This window comes from Haliotis rubra, unplaced genomic scaffold (assembly GCF_003918875.1).
Source record: "Haliotis rubra isolate DU_JTF1 unplaced genomic scaffold, ASM391887v1 Scf704, whole genome shotgun sequence".
Lineage (NCBI taxonomy): Eukaryota > Metazoa > Mollusca > Gastropoda > Lepetellida > Haliotidae > Haliotis > Haliotis rubra.
In genome coordinates this window covers 440392-464932 of record NW_025767418.1, presented here as the reverse complement: position 1 = coordinate 464932, position 24541 = coordinate 440392, and the positions used below count along the sequence as shown (strand labels likewise).

The 24541-nt window shown below is 41.0% G+C and overlaps 2 protein-coding genes across 2 annotated transcripts; both read right to left on the bottom strand.

Annotated features, from left to right (window-relative positions):
* Positions 1 to 163: 163 nt before the first annotated feature.
* Positions 164 to 22684, bottom strand: LOC124258967 (A disintegrin and metalloproteinase with thrombospondin motifs adt-2-like). The gene is made up of 6 exons (XM_046693034.1): positions 22606 to 22684; positions 22369 to 22506; positions 21260 to 21481; positions 20252 to 20497; positions 12349 to 12375; positions 164 to 315 (listed from the first exon to the last, which is right to left on the bottom strand). Exons 1-6 carry the CDS (start codon positions 22682 to 22684, stop codon positions 164 to 166), a joined length of 864 nt encoding a protein of 287 aa, XP_046548990.1.
* LOC124258960 lies at positions 10326 to 11764 on the bottom strand. Its single transcript, XM_046693029.1, has 3 exons — positions 11590 to 11764; positions 11082 to 11154; positions 10326 to 10554 (listed from the first exon to the last, which is right to left on the bottom strand). Exons 1-3 carry the CDS (start codon positions 11756 to 11758, stop codon positions 10344 to 10346), a joined length of 453 nt encoding a protein of 150 aa, XP_046548985.1. The 5' UTR covers positions 11759 to 11764; the 3' UTR covers positions 10326 to 10343.
* Positions 22685 to 24541: the final 1857 nt, after the last annotated feature.

The following is a 24541-nucleotide window of genomic DNA, read 5'->3' as shown; positions in this document are numbered from 1 at the left end:
CTACCCCACCGCCCCTTATGCCATCTGACACGACCTTAATAAGTACGGATAATGTAGGCTGACGGCGTTTGGCGTTATTATATTTAACTGTTTCATATTTGACCTACCTTTCACTATAAACAGGTCACATTGTTTCATGTCGACAGTTCCATGTCTCTCTCGCTTACACTGGACGTAACACTCGTTCTCCTTTTGTCTCATACGACAGCAGAGGGATCTCCTTCTCGTTACCTCCCCCGTTCTTGGAGTCATTGCAAGGTCCCCACCGTCCCCACATCCCCCAGGTGCATTTTGTACACTTGCCATCAGTTACCTCTGAAATGAAATTAGAAAGGTTTCATTCAAAATTCAATAAATAGAAAGTCATAATGAAAGAATACAATTCTATTCATAGCCCATATGAGCACTATGAAAGAGGAATATTCTGGCTGTCCCTTACCCTTGTGTGGTTTAGGACACCGTCGGAGTTCATTCTATTCCAATGACAACCTTTCGTGTACTACGTACACATCCATGAGTGAGTGAGTTTAGTTTTACGCCGCAGTCAGCAATATTCCAGCTTTATGGCGGAGATCTGTAAATAATCGAGTCCGAACCAGACAATCCAGTGGTCATCAGTATGAGCATCGATCTGAGTAATTGGGAACCGATGACATGTGTCAACCAAGCCAGTGCGCCTGACAACCCGATCCCGTTAGACGCCTCTTACGACAAGCATGGGTTACTGTAGGATCGTTCAAACCCGGTGCTTCACGGGTACACATCTAGGATGCTCTTTATGGCATTAACAGTATGATCAGGTGTCGCGCCATACTCAGCAATCAACACATAAAGAAGCATCCTACCATCAGTGCAGCAAGATCCAGAATAGCCTTGTCCACAGTGGCAGATGCTGCTTGAGAAGCTTCCGTTGTTAAAACAAATTTCTCGGATTGTTCTCGGATTGAAATGAGGCTTCCTCCGACAACCGGCAGTCAAACAGACAGTCCTTATTGCTTTGGCCTTCACAGCAACAAGGTGACCGTGACCTTGTCTGCCACATGTCTGGCTACAACTGCTCCAAGGTTGCCAGGCGTTCCAGGAACAAAGTTGGCAAGTCTGACTCTGGTCTACGTGAAGATAGTATATTCTTGGAATTGATATGTTTCATTTGTTGTTGGTTTACAACAACGTCATACAGCTGTAATACTGCTGAAACAAGTATATGCACATAACATAGTCACAATGTAATAGTCGAGATTTCTTATGGATGTGGAACGGGTTTTGTCGTTTCACTTTATTAAATGCACTCATTAAGTTTGTCAATTTTCCCATACTATTGTTAATGTTATTGTTGCGTGTTGTCCAGACAACCAAGTCAGCGACCCCGATCCTATTAGTCGACTCTTACGACAAGCATGGGACCTCGCATATTAGAGACGGAAGGGATTAACTGTAAGCAAAATGTACAAATTGACGCGAAATGGTGAATTGTAGCAGGAACGTGGTTGACTGTGGTAACCATTTGAGTACTGCCATACCATGTCTCTCGTTCTGTCTACTACATATTTCTTCATAGTGTGGCCTTCTGGAAAGTTTCAACCAAATGTTCATTGAGATCGTGACCATGTATATATACATATAACAGCTCTCACTTACAACATGGCATGGCATGACCTTAACTTTCAATGCCTGGTGGTCTTTGTATTAGCTTGTTTGAGAGACCTTCAGAAGTTGGAGCAGGAAGATAGGATAACAATATATGAATAAACAACCTCTTTGTATTATTGTTAACATTAAGGTCTCAAAAAATAAATAATTCGACCTGTATATGACAAACGCTTAGGATTTTATGAGACACATACAGTATAACTGTTTCAGTCTATGACCCCACCCCTTACAATTCAGGGTGCATTGTTTAGTGCAGACTCTCTCTTCAGTGCTCTTGTCCCGGAAGTTGCATGCAGCTGTACACTCAGTACTGCTCAACACTATGTGACAACTGTGCCATCTTTGCGTGGTTCATGTTGCACATTCACAGTTTGTGCTGCAGTTTCCCAATGAGAACCAGTTCATCCACGTGCAGTGTCGGGCACAGTCACCAGACGCAGCCGTCTCGTCTGTAAAACATGTCATGAAATATACCGGTACAGGACGTTTGCAGCCCAGCCTATACTATTTAGCATTGTCATTGATCAAACCATTTCATTTCTTTCAAACTTAATGTATTCAAACGACCTGTTTGTTTCAATCTATGTCCAAAGTGCACCGAAATTCTATCCCCTTTGTCTGTTTAATGTATTCAGCAAACATTCGGTGTATCCCATCTTCCGGGCTGAACCGTTAAGTCTCAATGCTAACGGATCTTACGTTTGTACATGTGTAAGTGGGTTGCCCAACGTGGCGTAATGTCCCTACGTATTAAGCCTTACTGACATAATCAGTCTGATAGACGAATCGGAGATACGGTCTCCAGTCTGGGATTTTGGCCCGGATCATCGACAGAAGTCGGACGGATTGAGCTGCTAGTCGTGGCGTCGGCCTAGGCGTCGATGAACAATCACCGTCCAACATCTGCAAGTGACAGAGCGGATCTCCACCCCATGTATATTAGCCACTCGGCTCCGGTGTGCGTTCTGTCACCTTGTTACCATCAACTTGTACCATTTCGACCATTATTCCCCAACCACTATAAACATGGCTGCCGCTGTCTTCCGTCTGTTGTCTACCATCCTAAACTGTATCCAATCTTATGGTCTGTCATGAATGACGGGAAGATGCGCCTTCTTTTTCCAACAAGCTCGATTCAAGAATAGTTCCAAATATGACAAAAACACACTCAGAAATTTACTGACAAACATTCTTAAAGTAATTATTGAGAATTATGAACAAGCAGTGACTATCTTTACTACAATGACCTTTACTCACACCACATAACAACTTAAACAAGCCTACGATGCCTTATAATCTCACGACCAAAGAGACCAGACATGACGTAACAGGGCTAGGTAACATAAGAAACAAACTTCATTGGTAAATCGAAAAGCTGATTATTATCCTATAACTCTCACCTCGTTCACAACAAATTCCATATCTGAGAGGAGGACAGTGACAGTAGCCATCAATGTAGCTTCCACCATTGGGGCAGTGTGTCGCAAATGGCTGTGTCTCCACAGACGTGTTGGGTCGGCCACATTTACCGATACAGTCTGGAACATGAACTCCACAGCACATCTTCCGTGTTCTGGTTCTCAGCCCAGCACATGTTCTGGTACAGGAGTTCCACACACCCCAAGACTCCCACTCACAGGCCTGAAGCCCGGGTTCACACACACAGTCCACCACCAGAGGCAGCACCACGGCGATGCTCACCTTCAGGAGGGTCATGTCGTTATTGTGACCGAACCTCGTTATCGGACAATGAAAACACTTTCCCTCAAATAAGGAAAACATTTTATCTTTCGCTTTATCTAGTCTTATCTGGTCTCGCTGAATAGGCATGGCTGACTAATTCGTATCAGATTTGTGTTTATAGTGTTCTGTGGATACTATTTATAACACAGATATGTTGCCTTTTATCCTCAACTGAAAATATGAAAAGTCAGTGAAACAGATTACCACGTTTGGACTATCATGAGAAGTCGATTCCATTTGCTGTGAAGGTCCAAAAGAGTCATACAAATCACACGAACGGACAACTGAATGATGACACCGGGTGTTAGCAGAAGGGTAAGCATTACGTGCCTTACAACACATGCATTTACAAACCTTAGCATGGATTCATGAAAATTAATGTGAACAAAACACAATAAATATTAAAAAAACAAATGCTGCTGAAGTAACAAAGAATATTCAGGACTGCTTCAAATGCTCTCTGTAAAAGGCTAGTTCGTTCGGAGTGCAGCATGTGCATAGTTTAGATCATGTCACGACAAGCAACAATGACAGATAATGGGTTAAGGGAATGCTCGCATCGTGACGTCGCACGTCAATGTAGCGTCCACATGAATACAACGTAGAACGTGACGGCAACAGAATATCACGGCAGAGAACGTCAGACCACAAACTCGAGATAAGTGTACGGATGTGTGGCAGTGTTGTTCACTGGGTAACAATGCCAATGTTCCACGTTTATAGCATTGTAGCTAGGCGGGGGTTACAGTGGTCTGCTATATTTAGACTTAATGTTTAGACAGTGTTCTGTAAAGTACTACTGGTTACTACAACCCTGTGGGCCTTTCCAATATATTCTGACCCGCGAGGGGAGCTAAATCTTGCTTATCGTCTCACATTACATCCCAAGTTACAAGACGACCAGCAATTGTGTGGAAATCATTCTTTCCTTAGATACACTTGACTCTTGTTGCAGTGGGATGAATGTTACCATCTTAGGATTCGCTTTTGAGGTGATGCAAAGAAGTTAAAGTTTCTTTCCTTCAAAATACGCCCGAGATTCCATCAATGATTCCTAAAATCTTTGGTTCTAAAATCTAACATTCTGTATTCCATCTGTGAAATCTATGATCCCTGATTTTTCCCTCATATAATCTATTGCCTGGCCGCGAATAACATTTTGTTCACGCCGTTTGGTTGCTTTTTGTTTAGGATTGTGTATGCTATCAAATTTGTCTTTTTGTACCATTTCAACCTCGTTGTTGTTATCGTGTATGTCACTTGTGCTCTGATCAAGAGATGTTTAAATTACTTTTCTGCATTTCGTTATCGTTTATGGGGCAGTGGGGTTTACCGAGTGGTTAAAGCGTTCACTGTGGGAATCTAATTTCTGGTGTCCCTCGCCGATTGTTGGTATATTGCTAAAAGCGACGTAAAATCATTCTCACCAACTCTTTTTCGTTTATTAAAGTTATTTCTTAACTTTATCACTCACGTCTGTCCTAGTTTATTGTTTATCATTGTTGCTATCTTGCATGTTGTGTAAGTTGATTATCGAAGGGGGAAAAATTTGGACACCTAGAGCACGTAGATGTGTCGGTAGGATTCGGTACTCCACACTATATTTTTAAATCGTAGAACATGTTTCTCAATGTTTTGTCAAATTACAGCATATGCTTGACACTTTTAATTATGTATGTATCACGACCGTGATAGACCTTCAAATGCATACGTATAGGGCATTTCCTTTGAAGCCTTTTTGAACACAAATCACATTTGTAATAGGATGGTCTATGAAAGACATGAAACCGTTGACGTCTAAATCAGTTTGATTTTGTGCTATATCCATTAAATCATTTCTCGCACGTGTATACATCTACTGTTGTAAATGTGACCTCGTTTCTTTGGGAGGATGTTATGATGAGTACCTTGTACTGAGTTAGGATCTGGCATATGACAAGAAGATGTAAAAATGAAGTTAGGAAACGGAGTTATTTTCGTTTTCGTTTGAAGTGGAAATAGTCGTTTTGATTTGGGAACCCTTACCTCAGTTTGTCCCATACAAATGTGATACACTCGTAAAAAAGTTGTCTGACGACTTAGCCACAGAGGTAATCAAAACATGTATTCTACCTTTGTATAATGTACATCTACATAAAAACACACATCAGTTTGGGCCAAGGGCTTAATTCAAAGTGCTTAAATGTTTAAAATAGTCCCCAATGCCTGTTATCAGCCTGTGTGCTCTATCCTACCCTATGCATCGGATGTTTTTAACTACTGGCATACTCATAAATATACTTGCTCCTGGCCGTTCTGTAGCCTTGACATGTGTCAATAACTTCACAGCGATGAGGAAAATACCCATATCTATCGAAACAGGAAGGTACTATATACAAGAAAGTACAGTCCTTAACCTCTTTGTTACAATATGACGATATAAACTATCTGTGAATATTTGTGTGATGTACACTGCAATACGTATCGTTGAAGAAATATTATATCCTCAACTCAAACGGCAAGGCAAAGAAATTTTAAACAAATGTTGCAACGTCGTATGCTATGACTCGTTTCTATGACAATACCATTCCAAACCGACTGCTAAATACGACTATTGACAATGGTTGTGAGGTACCTTTGAGCCAATGACATATATAGTCATGCTTTCAACATTTGTTTCCTGGATCAGCGTTGAGTGTTTACAAACTGCAGTGATGGGTATTTCGGGTCAATGAATGTGTTTCCAATGTTTTCGATATCCCTTTTTTGAACAAAGATATAACTACAGGGACTCTATCTGAAGGTCCGGGTTAGAATGAACCTCCCAGTAACCCATGCCTGTCGTAAGAGGCGACTAACGAGATCGGGTGGTCAGGCTCGCTGACTTGGTTGACACATGTCGTCGGTTCCCAATTGTGCAGATCGATGCTCATGCTGTTGATCACTGGATTGTCTGGTCCAGACTTGACTATTTTCAGACCTCCGCCATATAGCTTGAATATTGCTCAGTGCGGCGTAAACCTAAACTCACTCACTCACTCTATCTGGCACTGTGGAAAGTCCTCTAACATGTATGCATGAAGATCCGGGTTAGAATTCGTTTTCAGCCAACCATGCTTGTCGTAACAGGTGACTAACGGAAATCGGGTGGTCAGGCTCGCTGACTTGGTACATGTCAAGTCGCTTTTATTCCAGCACTGAAGAAGCCACAGGGCTATAGTATAAAGTCAGATGACAATAATGGCATACAGTCACACTGTGTACAGACGGTGTTTTCTGTATGCAAACGCAGGGTGAATATACATACCCAGTTTGCAAATATCAACTGTATTATTAGTGTTCATTAACAGAACAGAAGTGTTATGTACAGTGTTGCAAATACCGCTATCTTGCCTTTTACGCAAACAGTTTTGGCTGATAATCGACAGTAGGGTTTTATTTTAGCATTTCCTGTAATCAAACTGGTGTGGGATACAAACAATATAAACTATATATTACGTGTAAATATCTGATTTCACTTTTGACTTTCTCACGTGACACCTGTCTTCAAACTGAATCTAATCTTTCACAATGAGAGAAACAAATACACCCATGAATAAATAAAATACAGGCCACCCTAACCATGGATAAATGACCTACAGGTAAAATAACTGTTTTATAACTGTTTGTTGTTTAACCCCGCACTCAGCAATATTCTAGCTATTTGGCGTCGGTCTGCAAATAATCGAGTCGTGACCCGACCATCGAGTGATCAACAACATGAGCATCAATCTATGCAATTGGGACACGACCACCCAATCCGGTTAGTCGACTCTTACGACAAACAAGGGTTGCTGAATATAGATTCAAACCCGGATCTACATCTAAACGTCGTCCAAAAACACGCTCTCACTTCCTCTCCAGACACAGCTGTAGTCTACCAAACATCGTATTTGTTCTCAGTTAAGCGTAGCTTAGATGAAAAGAAAACTGATATGAATAGTGCGAAAATAGGTTTTGTTCTGAAACAATATCACCGTCTGTACTGTCAAACAAGCCAACATATCATACCTATATATGTTGCCTACATGACCTAACTGCCACAAAGACAAGTATATGTAATGTAGACAATTGATTCCTTAGAGACACATTGGCCATACAGCCGTGATTCCAGAACAAATCAGAAAACCAACGTTTTTAAGGAATGAAAGTAGTTTAATTATCAGAAATGTAAGCATGATAATAGTTGATAAAAATGAAACACAAATACCCAAAACTATTGTAAACAGTGCCCAACAGATATTGTTCTAATCTGCATAAACGGAAACTACTAAAACTGTGATGTTATACGATACATTGCATTGGCAAGTGTAACAGAGATAAATATCGATGGTGAATGGCAAACAGCCTATAAATCAACGCTGTGAAACAGATGCTGAAGGCATGGGTCACATTGCAAAAGTAAAAGGTATTGACACATAAAGGTGGCGGGTGGATAATAACAACTAACATGTTAATAGAAAACCTCTAAAGATGACAGAGATTATAAACAATATATGTGGTGAATGTGGTGACTGTTGAACAGGATATTTGTAGCGAGTTGAGTACAAAGTCAAATAGACAAACTGAAAATTGGCTTTCGGAATTGTCACTGATGTTTTTGTTACAATTGTTAGTTAAAAGATCAGTGAAAGCGAATACAATTGTTTTGATAACAACCTGTTCATTATTTACAATGACATTTTATGGATCTGTGTGCCCGTTCTTGGCAGAATCCTCAAAATAGACACACAAAAACAGCCTCGAAACTTTGTAAGAAACAATGAAGGACATATTATGCACAAACGCTTCTTGACTTCCGGCTTGTCTCTGAAGAAAATGTCTATTCATTATACACGCTTTATCTTCTGTGTCACGTTATCATTATTGGTATATTATTCTTATTTTGTTTACACTGTACTTGATCACATATCTATGCATTGTCTCTAAGAGAAATAATAAGATTTCGGGGTTTATTTTCAAAACGGAACGTGCACTGGACATTTTATTGGTGCTGAAATAAAAGGTGTTTTGGGGTAATAAAACCTCTGTGGGAGGAAGAGAAAATGGTTGGTCCCTAATTGGTTTGAACATGGTGTTTGATATGCGCTGATTACAAGCGCACAAGTGGGAAACAAGAACAGCAACAACCTACAGCTTGTTCAGCTTGACCTGATCAAGTGAATACTAATGCTTTGCGTGACCGTGTCAAAGCTGGTTGGGTCTATAATTGTGAAGGGGTGCACCTCTGTCAGGTGTCAACAAGTCCGAACAGCCGAGACAAGGTCGTCGTTTAACATTCTCTGCTCCCCTATTTAATCAGGTTAACTCGACTTACCGTTTGTGCCATATGACCTCCTGGGTCATGCATATGTAGAGTAGCTCAGGTCAAGCTGAACAAGCTGTATACATTGATAAGGTCAAGACAATTCATTACTTATATAACAAGTAGGCATGCTTAACAACATAACAAATGCAAAAGACAAATCGTAAATCGAGTTAACAAAGACATCTATAAAACGAAGATAGATAACTTGCTGCAGTCCCGCACATGTGTCTCAAAATTCCGTGTCTGAAAGATTAACTTTCATTCTTAATAGAATTTAGGAAGGTTGCTCTATATCTATATTTACAGAAATATCGAAACGAATCTCAGAAGATAAAAATTATAAAATATTTCAACGATAGTATGGTACTTAAATCTTAATCACCTTATTTTGATTAACTTTGTTTTAACATTATTCGTGATTTAAATGTAATGCTACGACTGAAGGGTTTAGTTTATCTTACTTTTCGCGTAAGAATGTGTTTAAACTATTTCCCTTCCTTCCTGGATGGTGGGGTAGCATAGAGGTTAAAGCGTTTGCTCGTGACATGGAAGATCCGAGTTCGATTCCCCACTTGAGCGCAATGTGCAAAGCCAATTTCTGGTGTCCACCGCCTTGATGTTGCTTGGATATTGCTAAAGCGGCGTAAAACCATACTCACTCGCTCATTCCTCGCTGTGGTCTCGCTTTTGTAAATACACCCATAACGTAATGACACGACAGCCAGACAGTTCACATTTGTTTTTTGCTTGCAGTCAAAGACCGTAGTGGCGTGGAGGATTTCCGAATTAAAACCAGCTCAAAAAGCGTTTCGCTGCGGTCTTTATTTTGTAGTCATGTTACGATACAAATTTGATCGGACAGTCTAAACACACACGAAGTTGCACAGACTAGAGTAGCCTCCCTTTGAAAACGATTCATAGTACTTACCTCGCAACTACCCCAAAATTACACTGTTTGTTCCTAACAATGCATATGTATCGTCCCAAAGCATTCTGAAGTGCTAAACATCATCTATGAACTTCCACGTGGTTCGGTGTCAAGAAAGGTCCACAATAATTATATCTAACCACTGAACTTCCTTTTGGTACTATTATCTTACCCAAAACGAAAACATGACAAACACATTGACACAATCTGTATTGAGACAACATAACCCTTGAGGCGAAGAAGACTTCCACATGTGTGCTATGACAGAAGTTCATTCTGGCTACCTCATGCCAACGTGTGGCTCAAGACACTGTCGGACACGACACGTCCTGCTTTTAGCAGAGATTTCTTTCGGAAAATGGTCTGTTGCTTGTTTAACGCCACACTCAGCAATATTCCAGCTATAGGCGGCGGTCTGTTTATAATCGAATCTTGACCAGACATTCCAATGAGCAACATCATGAGCATCGATGTACGCAATTGGGATTTGAACAACGGCGGCGAAAACCTTCAAAACCTCCATGTTCTGATGCGAGCCGTGTTCTCATTGATAAATGTTTAACAAGTTATAACCGAACGTTTAACCGAAAAAATAGTCGGTATTACATAAAAGTGAGTGAGTGAGCGAGTTGAGATTTACGTCGCCTTTAGCAACATCCAAACTATGTCACGGCAGGGGACACCAACATGGGCGCATTACATAAACAGGTCTTGTGGTATTTCATACCCGGACTCACATGCATCACTGTCACAGCATGTATTCTGGTTGACGTTACGAGCTCCGTCTCTCCGATCAGCTTGTAGACTGGTAAAGGTGTGCATTTCAGCTGGACTGTTGACATCACATGACCCCTGCTGGTCTGGTGGCCCCCTGCACTTCCTGTTCCTCATGCAATAAGCAGCAGTCCTAAAATAAGAATATTCGTATTATCTAAAGCAGCATCTCTTATATTTTACTTTACATTGAGATATTGCCTTGTATTGTCTTTTCGTCAGTAGGACGCTCTGTATCTGTATCTGTATTTGTAGACTTGGAGGCTTTGTCGGGATTGAAATGAGTTGTGAGGTTTTGCGTTAACTACAGCCTCTGGCGCAGCTGACTTTATGTATATCAGTCAATAAACAAGGCTTACGATTACGATTTAGTCAAAATCGTACAATAGACATACACATTTCTTATGCCCGTGGGATCTTTTGAATTTTTTGGCATTGTTAGATTCATTAAGTACATATTCGAATTGAATAATATTAAGTCAGATGGGTACATGGGAACAATGTGTGGAGCCCACTCCCTCCTTGACCCGTCCCCCTTCTCTCTCTCCCTCTCTCCCTCCCTCACTCACACACATGACAGTAGTCGGAATCGTACAATGGACATATACTTTTCACTCACTCACTCGGAAAGGTACACATTTCAGAATCATATATACCCACCAGACAAGCGACGTGAAGACAACGGATGCGACAGAGGCGATGATGGTGTACATAAAGTGAAGTTGGGTTGAATCTGAAAATGTTAACCAATATATGCATCGCATTAAATAAAATGCCACTACATCCTGAAGTATACAGTGTTCGTCCAACATTAAAATGTCTTTCAGGAACTTCAGATGATCGATGTTGACTCTGTTCTGGAATAGTAGAACGGAACATATATGGTATATACTAAGACTGTGTCCGACACGACAATTGTGTCATCTGAGTGAGTGAGTATGGGTTTATGCCGCTTTTAGCAATATTCCGGTAATAAAACGGCAAGGATAACGTGAAATGCGCTTCACGCATTGTATCCATGTGGGGAATCGAACCCTGGTCTTCAGCGTGACAAGCGGACGCTTTAACCATTAGGCTACCCCACCACCCCTTATACCATCTGACACGACCATGATAAGAGTGATGGAGTTCATCGTTATTATATTAAACTGTTTCACAGTTGACTTACCTTTCACTATAAACAGGTCACATTGTTTCACGTCGACGGTTTCATGTCTCTCTCGCTTACACTGGGCGTAACACTCGTTCTCCTTCTGTCCCACACGACAGCAGAGGGATCTCCTTCTCGTTACCTCCCCGTTCTTGGAGTCATTGCAAGGTCCCCACCGTCCCCACATCCCCAAGGCGCATTTTGTACACTTGCCATCAGTTACCTCTGAAATGAAATTAGAAAGGTTTCATTCAAAATTCTATAAATAGAAAGCCATAATGAAGGGATACGAATTCTATTTATAGCCCTCGAGGCGAAGAAGACCTTCGACATGAGCACTATGAAAGAAGTGTATTCTGGCTGTTCCTTGCCCTTGTGTGGTTTAGGACACAGCCGGAGTTCATTCTATATCAATGACAACCATTCGTGTACTACGTACACATCTAAGAGTGAGTGAGATTAGTTTTACGACGCATTCAGCAATATTCCAGCTTTATGGCGGCGGTCCGTAAATAATCGGGTCTCAACCAGACAATCCAGTGATCAACAGTATGAGCATCGATCTGAACAATTGGGAACCGATGACATGTGTCAACCATGTCAGCATCCCTGACCACCCGATCCCGACAGTCGCCTCTTACGACAAGCATGGGTTACTGAAGGCCAATTCTAACCCGGAGCTTCACGGGTACACATCTAGGATGCTCTTTGTGTCATTAACGGTATGATCAGGTGTCGCGCCATACTCAGCAATCAACACATAAAGAAGCATCCTACCCTCAGTGCAGCAAGATCCAGAATAGCCTTGTCCACAGTGGCAGATGCTGCTTGAGAAGCTTCCGTTGTTGAAGCAAATTTCACTGCAGTTCTCGGTTTGAACTGAGTCGTTCTCCGACAACCGGCAGTCAAACAGACAGTCCTTATTGGATTGGCCTTCACAGCAGCAAGGTGACCGTGACCTTGACCTTTGTCCTCCTCCACATGTCTGGCTACAACTGCTCCATGGTTGCCAGGCGTTCCAGGAACAAAGTTGGCAAGTCTGACTCTGGTCTACGTGAAGATAGTATATTCTTGGAATTGATATTGGTTTACAACAACGTCATACAGCTGAAACAAATATATTGAGTGAAAAAAGAAACTTCACATTCTTTCTTCAGGGCACTCTAAAAGAACAAGAGATGGTAAGATGGTGAAATCGTTATTATTTCATTGCTGAGATCTGTGTGATGTACTCGATACACTGACAGTGCCATTATCAGTTCCATTAGGCTACACCGCCGTTACAAAACATGGGTATACAGAATGTCAAGTCACAAGAATAAAAATGTGAAATTTCTCAGTTCAATATCATGTATGGCCGCCCCGCGCATTCACCACTGCCAAACACCGTCTCCTCATCGACTGCCTGATGCTTGTGAACAAGTGGTTGGGGATTCTGCGCCATTGCTCTTGCAAGGCAGCGCCAAGTTCCTGCAAATTCTGAGGTTGGTTCGTAAGACCACGAAGCCTTCTCCCAAGTGCATCCCAAACGTGCTCTATTGGATTAAGGTCAGGGGAACAGCGTTTTGAAGGAAACTTCGTGTCAACATCGCGGTATGCGGCCGAGCATTATCATGCTGGAACTGTAGACCGGGGCAATGCGCCGCCATGAAAGGAACGAGTTCAGGGGTGAGCACATGGTCGCGGTAAGCAGCAGCTGTGAGGTTTTCACGGATGACCAGAAGTCTGGAACGGTTGTTCCCACAGAAAGCACCCCACACCATGCAACTTCCGCCTCCGAATCTGTCGACTTCCTGTACACAACATTTAGCATACCCTTCACGACGTCGTCTCCAGACTCTATGCCTGCCGTCCGCGAATCTGAGGGTAAACCTGGATTCATCGCTAAAGACGACTCGACTCCAGTCTCTCTGGGTCCATCGGAGGTGCCGTTTGGCCCACAGCAAACGTTGACGTTGATGAAACGGCGTCAATATTGGCCCACGATATGGACGTGGAGAATGAAGATTGACAGCCCGCAACTGATTTCGAATGGTCTGTGAGGACAGTCGACCTCTAAACATCTCAGCCCTGGTTTGTGTAGCCGGCAGCCGGCCGTCACGTAGGTGACGTAGGATGATTTGAAGGTCTTCTGCTCGTGACGTCACACGTTGACGACCTGACCTTGGGCGATCAGAAGTGGTGCCAGTTTGTTGTAGACGACCTCGCAAGTCATACACAGTACGACGGCTGCATCCCATTGCTCAATAACTGATCTTCCCGCTTGCAACATGCCAACGGCACGTTCACGTTGCACATTTGACAATCGTGGCATTTCAAGTACCGTTAGAACTGTGGTTTAAAAGTGTTTTTTCAATTCTTGAGGCCAATGCAAACACGTGCATATGAAGAAAACTTCGAAGCGAAGATCACGTGATCGACTGCACGTGCAAAACCTGATTTGGCACTAACGTCATTGCACGACGAATGGCTGGGTTTGAGTGGGTTTTGCTAACGTTTTTCTAGAGTCGAAAGATAGGGATCCCATTTCGGATACATATATGTATCATCAGAGAAAAATTATTCATTAGTTTTCAAATTATATTTTGTGTAGTTTCTTTTTTGACTCGTTGACTAGTATATATGCTCATGACATAGTCACAATTGTACAATCGACATTTAGCAGAGATTTCTTATGGATGTGGAAAGGGTTTTATCGTTTCACTTCATTAAATGCACTCATTACGTTTGTTAACATTCCCATACTATTGTTAATGTCATTGTTGTCGAGTCAACCAAGTCAGCGAGTTCGATCCGTTAGTCGACTCTTACGACAAGCATGGGACGTCGCATATTAGAGACAAAAGGGATAAACTGTAAGCAAATTGCACAAATTGACGCGAAATGGTGAATTGTAGCAGGAACGCGGTTGACTGTGGTACCCATTTGAGTACTGCCATACCATGTCTCTGGCACTGTCTACTACATATTTCTTAATAGTGTGGCCTTCTGGAAGGTTTCACCCAAATGTTCCTTTAGATCGTGACCATGTACATATACATATGACAGTTCTCACTTACAACACACTGACAGCATGGCCTTAACTTTCAATGCCTGGTGGTCTTTGTATTAGCTTGTTTGAGAGACATTTAGAAGTTGGAGCAGTAAGAAAGGATAACAATATATGAATAAACAACCTCTTTGTATTATTGTTAACATTAAGGTCTCAATAAATCAATAATTCGACCTGTATATGACAAACGCTTAGGATTTTATGTGACACATACAGTATAACTGTTTCAGTCTATGACCCCCACCCCTTACCATTCCCGGTGCAGTGTTTAGTGCAGACTCTCTCTTCAGTGCTGTTGTCCCGGAAGTTGCAATCAGCTATACACTCAGTACTGTTCAACCCGCTTTGACAACAGCGCCCTCTTTTCCTGGTTCGAGTTCCACATCCACAGTTTGTGCTGCAGTTTCCCCATGACAACCAGTTCGTCCACGTGCAGTGTCGGGCACAGCCACCATCAAATGCAGTCGACTCGTCTGGTAAACATGAATAGGATGTTTGTTAGGGTGACCTTGTAGCTACTACATTTGTGTTTATCTGATGTTCATTTTTTGGAGCTCAACTAACCATTGTCCTAGCTTTGCTTTGCATTAGTACATTGCATTAGCTACCGCATACATTTTCAAGATAATAGCTATTCAGATTATTTGCATTAAAGCACTTTATGTTATGTGTTCCCAATAATATTTCACTGCTGCTTTGTGTAGTGTGAACAGGGTAAACAAACACGTTCTCCGTACATTGGTTGGCACTAGAAAAGAGAAGTTATGAACGATGTTGAGCTTATTCTGTGTACATGATGAAATATGGGCATTTTCGCGAGGTCGCACTGAAACCGTTGTTGTCCGGATACGATGCGGGTATGGCCCACGTGTGGAGCTGACACACACAGACGTAATATAGATAAATATATTTGTCATATAGATTATACATCATAGGCATTTCATCTAAATCAAACAGATGCTGACTGGTACTCATGATAAACGTAATGCTGCATTAAAACAGTAAGTTAGTAACTAAAAGGGTATGGTGACATGAGAAACAAACTTCATGGTAAATCGAAAAGCTGATTATTATTAACCTATTACTCTCACCTCGTTCACAACAAATTCCATATCTGAGAGGAGGACAGTGACAGTAGCCATCAATGTAGCTTCCACCGTTGGGGCAGTGTGTCGCACATGGCTCTGTCTCCACAGACGTGTTGGGTCGGTGGCATTTACCGATACAGTCTGGAACATGAACTCCACAGCACATCTTCCGTGTTCTGGTTCTCAGCCCAGCACATGTTCTGGTACAGGAGTTCCACACACCCCAAGACTCCCACTCACAGGCCTGAAGCCTGGGTTCACACACACAGTACACCACCAGAGGCAGCACTACGGCGATGCTCACCTTCAGGAGGGTCATGTCGTTATTGTAACTGAACCTCGTTATATGCACAGAAAAGACTTTCCCTCAAATGAGGAAAACATTTTCTCTTTCGCGTTATCTAGTCCTATTTGATCTCGCTGAATATTCATGGCTTTCTTCCAAGTGATGCTGACTAATTCGTATCAGATTTGTGTTTATAGTGTTCTGTGGATACTATTTATGACACAAATATGTTGCCTTTTATCCTCAACTGAAAATATGAAAAGTCAGTGAAACATATTACCAAGTTTTGACTATCATGAGAAGTCGATTCCATTTGATGTGAAGGTCCAAAGAGTCATACAAATCACACGAACGGACGACTGAATGATGACACCCGGTGTTAGCAGAAGGGTAAGCATTACGTGCCTTAAAACACTTGCATTTACAAACCTTAGCATGGATTCATGAAAATTGATGTGAACAAAATCCAATAAATTTAATAAAAACAAATGTTGTTGAAGTAACAAAGAATATTCAGGACTGCTTCAAATGCTCTCTGTAAAAGGCTAGTTCGTTCGGAGTGTAGCATGTGCATAGTTTAGATCATGTCACGACAAGCAACAATGACAGATAATGGGTTAAGGGAATGCTCGCATCGTGACGTCGCACGTCAATGTAGCGTCCACATGAATACAACGTGACACGTGACGGCAACAGAATATCACGGCAGAGAAGGTCAGACCACAAACTCGAGATAAGTGTACGGATGTGTGGCAGTGTTATTCACTTGGTAACAATGCCGATGTTCCACGTGTATAACATTGTAGCTAGGTGGGGGTTGCAGTAGGTCTGCTATATTTAGACTTACTATTTAGACAGTGTTCTGGAAGCTAAATCTTGCTTATCGTCTCACATTACATCCCAAGTTACAAGAAGACCAGCAATTGTGTGGAAATCATTCTTTCCTTAGATACACTTGACTCTCGTTGCAGTTGGATGAATGTTACCATCTTAGGAAATCGTTTTTGAGATGATGCAGAGAAGTTAATTTTGTTTCCTTCAAAATCCGCCCGAGATTCCATCAATGATTTCCATAATCTTTTGTTCTAAAATCTAACATTCTTTAGTCGGTCTATCCGTGAAATCTATGATCCGTCATTTTCCCTTCATATGATCTACTGCCTGAAAAACATTTTGCTCACGCCGTTTGTTTGCTGTTTGTTTAGGATTGTGTATGCTATCCAATTTGTCTTTTTGGACTGTTTCAACCTCGTTGTTGTTATCGTGTGTCACTCGTGCTCTGATCAACATATGTTTAAATTACTTTTGTGTTTCGTTTTCGTTTATTGGGCAGTGGGTGTAACCTAGTGGTTAAAACGTTCACTGCGGGAAGCCCAGCCGTGATATTGCTGGTATATTGCTTAAAGCGACGTAAAATCATACTCACTAACTCTTTTTCGTTATATTAACGTTATTTAGCTTTATCACGAACGCCTGTCCAAGTTTATTCTTAACCAGTGTTGCTATCGTGTATTTTGCATAAGTTGATTGTTTTGAACACTTGAAGCATGTAGATATGTCGGGAGGATTCGGTACTCTACACTTTATTTTTAATTTTTAGAACATGCTTCTCAGTATTTTGTCAAATTACAGCACATGTTTGACACTTTTATTTATGTATATATCGTGAACATGATAGACTTTAGGGCATTTCCTTTTCAACCTTTATGAACACAAATCACTTTCGTAATAGGGTTGACTATGAAAGCCACCAAACCCTTGATGTCTCAATCGGTTTTATTTTGTGCTATATGCATTACATCATGTAAACACCTACTGTTGTAAATGTGACATCATTACTTTTGGAGGCTGAATTCTACTGAATTAGGATCTGTTATAACAAAAATATGTAAAAATGAAGAAACGAAGTTATTCTCGGTTTCGTTTAAAGTGGAAATAGTTGTTTTGATTTGAAAAGCATTAGCTCACTTTGTCTCATACAAATGTGAAATATTCGTATGACAGTTTTCTGACGTCTTAGCACAGAGCTAGTCATATCTGTTTTAACTTCATATAACGTATAGATCTACATCCAAAAAGATCAGTTTGGGCCAAGGGCTTGATTCAAAGTGCTTAAATGTTTAAAACAGTCCCCAAGACCTGTTATCAGCTTGTGTGTTCTATCCTACCCTTTGCATCGGATGTTTGTAACTGCTGGCGAACTCATAAATACACTTGCTTCTGGCCGTTCTGTAGCCTGGACACGTGTCAGTAACTTCACAGCGATGAGGAAAATACCCATATCTATCGAAACAAGGAAGTACTATATACAAGGAAAGTCTGTCGTTAACCTCTTTGTTACAACATGATGATATAAACTATCTGTGAATATTTGTGTTGTGTATTGCGTAATCATTGAGGCAATATTAAATCCTCAACACAAATGGCTAGGCAAAGTAATTTTATACAAATGTTGCAACGTCGTATGCTATGACTCGTTTCTATGACAATACCATTCCACACCGACTACTAAATACGACTATTGACAACGGGGTGTGAGGTACCTGTGAGTCAATGGCATAGAGTCATGTCAACATTTGTTTCCTGAGTCAGTGTTGAGTGTTTACAATCTACAGTGATGGGGATTCGGGGAACTGAATATTCTCATACTCTTTTTGATATCCCTATTTGAATTACTATACAGCTACACGGACCCTATCGAGCACTGTGGCTAAGAACAGTTCTCTTATGTTGCATGAAGATCCGGGTAAGAATTGGTCTTCAGCCAACAATGCTTGTTGTTACAGGTGACTAACGGAATCGGGTGGTCAGGCTCGCTGATTTGGTAGAAGAGGCCACAGGGCTATAGTACAAAGTCAGATAACGATAATGCCATGCAATCACAATGTGTACAGTTTTCTAAATGCAAGAACAGGGTGGATATTCATACCAAGTTTGCAAATGTTACTTGTATTATTAGTTTTCATTAACAGAGCAGGACAGAAAGAGAACGAGTGTTATGGACAGTGTTGTAAATACCGTTATCTTTACTTTTACGCAAACTGTTGTGGCACTAAGCAATATTACAGCTACGTGGCGGCGGTCTGCAAATAATCGAGTCGTGACCCGACCATCGAGTGATCAACAGCATGAACATCAATCTATGCAATTTGGATACGACCACCCAATCCGGTTAGTCGACTTTTACGACAAGCATGGGTTGCTGAAGACCAATTCAAACCCGGATCTACAACTAAACTGTCCAAACACATGCTCTCACTTCCTCTCCAGATACAGTTGTAGTCTAGCAAACAACTTGTTTGTTCTCGTTTAAGCCTAGTTTAGATGAAAAAACCCTAAGATGAATAATGCGAAAATATGTTTTGTTCTGAAACAATATCACGGTCTGTACTGTCAAACAAGCAAACATATCATACCTATATAAGTTGCCTGTGTTGTCCATACATCTGTGATTCCCGAACAAATGAGACAATCCACGTGTTTAAGGAATGAAAGAAGTTTAATTCTCAGAAATGTATGCATAATAATAGTTGATAAAAATGAAACAAAAATACCCAAAACTATTGTTAACAGTGCCCCACAGATAGTGTTCTTGTCTTCATAAACGGATACAATAAAACTGAGATGTTGTACGATACATTTTTTAATGCATTAGCACGTGTAACAGAGATTAATATCGATGGTGAATTGTGAATAGCTTTTACGACAACCATGTGAAACAGATCCTGAAGTCACATTTCAAAGTCACAAATCAAAGTCACATTTCAAAGTCACATATCAAAGTCACATTTCAAAGCAAATTCCAAAACAGTATTGACACACAAATGTGGTGGATGGATATCAATAACTAGCTAAAGTAAATGAAAATCAAAACAGCCTACGAATATAAAGAAATAAACTCTGTCAAAAAAGAAACGCAACCCCTGTATTTTAGAGATTTTGATCTGAAGTTTTAGGACGACACGGCATTTTTATTATTTAAGACAGAAGTCTGAAATTTGGCAGAATAATAACCCAGATGGGCATGTTTAAAATTGTCATTTCAAAAGTCATCTCACAGACACCAGTTGGTCACCAGGGGGGGCGTCTTTCTCAGTATCTCGTATGAGCACCACGCGCTGCAATCACTGCACGGCATCTCCTTGGACAAGAACGGATAAGACGCCGGATTCTTTCCTGGGGAATGGCTCTCCACTCCTCCTGCAGTGCAACGGCGAGCTGTTGCAGCGTCTGTGGCGGCAGATCCAGAATAGCCTTGTCCACAGTGGCAGATGCTGCTTGAGAAGCTTCCGTTGTTGAAACAAATTTCACTGCAGTTCTCGGTTTGAACTGAGTCGTTCTCCCACAACCGGCAGTCAAACTGACAGTCCTTATTGGATTGGCCTTCACAGCAACAAGGTGACCGTGACCTTGACCTTTGTCCTCCTCCACATGTCTGGCTACAACTGCTCCATGGTTGCCAGTTGTTCCAGGAACAAAGTTGACAAGTCTGACTCTGGTCTACGTGAAGATATATATTCTTGGAATTGATATGTTTCATTTGTTATTGGTTTACAACAACGTCATACAGCTGTAATACTGCTGAAACAAATATATGCTCAAAACATAGTCACAATTGTATATTCGAGATTTCTTATGGATGTGGAAAGGGTTTTGTCGTTTCACTTTATTAAATGCACTGATTACGTTTGTCAATATTCCCATACTATTGTTAATGTCATTATTGCGTGTTGACGAGTCAACCAAGTCAGCGACCCCGATCCTATTAGTCGACTCTTACGACAAGCATGGGACCTCGCATATTAGTGATGGAAGGGATAAACTTTAAGCAAATTGCACAAATTGACGCGAGATGGTGAATTGTAGCAGGAACGTGCTTGACTGTGGTAAACTTTTGATCACTGCTATACCATTTCTCTCGCACTGTCTACTACATATTTCCTTTGCGGTGTGGCTTTCTGGTAGGTTTCGACCAAATGTTCATTTAGATCGTGACCATGTACATCTCACAGTTCTCACTTACAACACACTGACTAGATGGTATTTACCTCTCACTGTCTGACGGTCTTTGCATTAACTTGTTTAAAAGGCATTTAGAAGTTGGAACAGTACAAGAAGGTAACAATGCATGGACAAACAACCTTAAATTATTGTTAACATAAAGTTTCAACAAATCAACAATTCGACCTGATATGACAAACGCTCAGGATGTAAAGTAACCGTAGCAGTATAACTGTTTCAGCCTATGGCCTTACCCCTTACCATTCCTGGTGCACTGTTTAGTGCAGACTCTCTCGTCAGTACTGTTTTTGTCCCGGAAGTTGCAATCCTCTATACGCTCAGACCAGCTGAGTCCTGTTCGACCACAAAGCCACCTTTTCCTGATTCGTGTTCCACAGCCACAGTCTGTGCTGCAGTCTCCCCATGACAACCAGTTGGCCCACGTGCAGTGTCGGGCACAGTCACCAGACGCAGCCGTCTCGTCTGTAAACATGTCATGAAATAAACAGGTATACAAATTGTACAGCTCTGCTTACACTTTTTAGCATCGCCATAGAGCAAACCTTTTCAATACGTTTCTTTCAAACTTTCAAACAAATTACTGTTCTTCTATTACACTTTAAACTTTTGGTGGGTGCTAAAGGACGTTTGTGTAATCTACGTGACCTCATTCCCATAGGAGCATACTTTGTTTCGCTACTACAACATAGATAAGCCAGTTTTAAGGGTCTAGAGTTATGGTATGAACTATTCTAAACATTAAATGATTGTTTACTTTTAATTGGATTATCATTGTTGATATTCTACATCAAACTAAGCAGGTAACGTGATTACTGTTTGGATGTATTTTCACTGTCACTGTGCTTCTGTACTGTCTGTACTTTAAATAATGAATGAAACGCAGAAACTGTTAATCACTTTTGCATCTATTAATGTAACTCTGTGTAATAGTATAGAAACATTTCACCAGTACTTTTTCTCAATTTCTATATAGATACGGTAGTGTTACGGTAACGTAGATTACAAGATTTGTGTTCAAGTTGTATAATGGCCTATGTATAGTAAGTTGATCATCAATTTATGCAAATTGATTTTGTTTACGTTCATTTCAGTAACGTAGATTACTATGACAGTAACGTTAATTACATGATCAAGAGCGGCATTTTTAATATGATTATTCTGTGTGACTTACCACAACTTCATCATTGACATTTCATCTAAAACAAACAGATGCTGACTGGCACACATAATAAACGTAATGTTGCAAATCATTCATTGAAAATACATGTTAGTAATAAGCAGTGCTTGGTGACATGAGAAACAAACTTCATGGTAAATCGAAAACCTGATTATTAACCTATAACTCTCACCTCGTTCACAACAAACTCGATATCTGAGAGGAGGACAGTGACAGTAGCCATCAATGTACCTTCCACCATTGGGACAGTGTGTCGCACATGGCTCCGTCTCCACAGACGTGTTGGGTCGGCGACATATACCGATACAGTCTGGAAAATGAACTCCACAGCACATCTTCCGTGTTCTGGTTCTCAGCCCAGCACATGTTCTTGAGCAGGAGCTCCACACACCCCAAGACTCCCACTCACAGGCCTGAAGCCCGGGTTCACACACACAGTCCACCACCAGAGGCAGCACCACGGCGATGCTCACCTTCAGGAGGGTCATGTCGTTGTGACTAAACCCCGTTATCGAGGAATGAAAGCAATCTCATCAAATAAGGAAAACATTTGATCTTTTGCTTTATCTAGTCTTATTTGATCTCGCTGAGTAGGCATGGCTTTGTTTCGAGATATGCTGACCAATTCGTATCAGATGTGCCTGTATAGTTTGTTTTCTGTGGATACTATTTATGACACAGAGATATTGCCTTTCATACTCAACGGGAAATACGAAACATGAGTGCAACAGAATATCAAGTGCGGCTATCATGTAAAATCGATTCCATTTGGTGTGAAGGACCAAATAAAGTGCCTCAAACAACATGCATTTACAAATCATGGCACGGATTCATGAAATTATCACTGAAGAAAAAACGAAAATTCGGGACCGCTTTAAATGCTCTCAGCAAAAGTCTACGTCATTCGGATTGCAACAAGCGCATAGTTTAGATCATGCCACAACAAGCAGCAATGGCAGAAAGTGAATGCTCGCATCGTGACGTCGCTCGTCAATGTAACGTCCACATTAATACCATATGACACATGGCGACAACAGAATATCACGGCAGAGAACATGAGACCTCAAACTCGAGACATTTGTACGGATATGTGACAGTGTCATTCACTGTGTAACAATGCCAGTGTTCCTGGTGTATAATATTGTAGCGAGGGTGGGGGTTGCAGTGGTCTGCTACATGTAGTCTTGTGCAATATTTAGACAGTGTTCTGGAAAGTACTATAGGGTTATAAAACCCTATGGGCTTTTCCACAATATTCTGACCCAGGAAGGTGGAGTGTCGTTTTCTTCGGTATATTAGGGAAAAAAACTCTTGCCGCTCATCCCACATTACATCCCAAGTTACAAGAAGACCAAGCAATTGTGTGGAAATCATTCTTCTCCTTGATACACTTGACTATTGTTGCAGTGAGATGAATGTTACCATCTTAGGAAATCGCTTGAGGCGATGCAGAGAACTTAAATTTTGCTTCCTTCAAAATCCACCCAATATTTCATCCATGATTCCTAAAATCAATTCTTTAATCCAAACCGGAAATCTATGACCTGTGATTTTTTCCCTCATATATTCTATTGTCTGGCCGTGAAAATAGATTTGAGGATTCGGTACTGTACAGTTTATGTTTAAGTAGCAGAACATGCTATTCAGTATTTTGTTAATTTACAACACATGCCTGACATTTTTAATAATGCATATATCATGAACATGATAGACTTTAAAATGCATACGTATAAGGCATTTCCTTTTAAACTCTTTTAACAGAAATCACATCGTAATAGGGTGGACTATGAAAGCCACGACGTCTCAGTAGGTTTGATTTTGTGCTATATGCTTTAAATTATGTAAACCTCACTGTTGCTAATGTGACATCGTTACTTTGGAAACTGTTATGAAGAGTACCTTCTACTGCATTAAGATCTGTTGTATACAAGAATATGTAAAAATGAAGTTAGCAAACGAAGTTATTTTCGTTTTTGTTTGAAGTGGAAATAGGCGTTTTAGTTTGGGAACCGTTACCTCGACACTTTGTCCCATACAAATGTGAAATACTCGTATGACAGTTGTCTGACGTCTTAGCACAGAGGTAATCATATCTGTTCTACCTTTATATAATTACGTATAGATCTACATCCAAAAAGATCAGTTTGGACCAATGGCTTGATTCAAAGTGCTTAAATGTTTCAAACAGTCCCTGCTATCAGCTGACCTGCTATCATCCTATGTGTTCTATACTACCCTTTGCATCGGATGTTTGTAACAGCTGGCGAACTCATAAATATACTTGCTTCTGGCCGTTCTGTAGCCTGGACATGTGTCAATAACTTCATAGTGATGAGGAAAATACC

What these genes read in the sequence shown, in the direction of transcription:
- LOC124258967 (XM_046693034.1), bottom strand. Translation starts at nt 22,684, where the DNA reads ATGACCCTCCTGAAGGTGAGCATCGCCGTGGTGCTGCCTCTGGTGGTG. An exon ending in TCGAGTTTGTTGTGAACGAG is followed by an intron (nt 21,482 to 22,368) that starts GTGAGAGTTATA and finishes ACATGTTTACAG; the next exon opens with ACGAGACGGCTGCGTCTGGT. An exon ending in TGGATCTTGCTGCACTGAGG is followed by an intron (nt 316 to 12,348) that starts GTAGGATGCTTC and finishes ATTTCATTTCAG; the next exon opens with AGGTAACTGATGGCAAGTGT.
- LOC124258960 (XM_046693029.1), bottom strand. Translation starts at nt 11,758, where the DNA reads ATGTGGGGACGGTGGGGACCTTGCAATGACTCCAAGAACGGGGAGGTA. An exon ending in TGACCTGTTTATAGTGAAAG is followed by an intron (nt 11,155 to 11,589) that starts GTAAGTCAACTG and finishes TAACATTTTCAG; the next exon opens with ATTCAACCCAACTTCACTTT. An exon ending in GTCTTCACGTCGCTTGTCTG is followed by an intron (nt 10,555 to 11,081) that starts GTGGGTATATAT and finishes TTCTTATTTTAG; the next exon opens with GACTGCTGCTTATTGCATGA.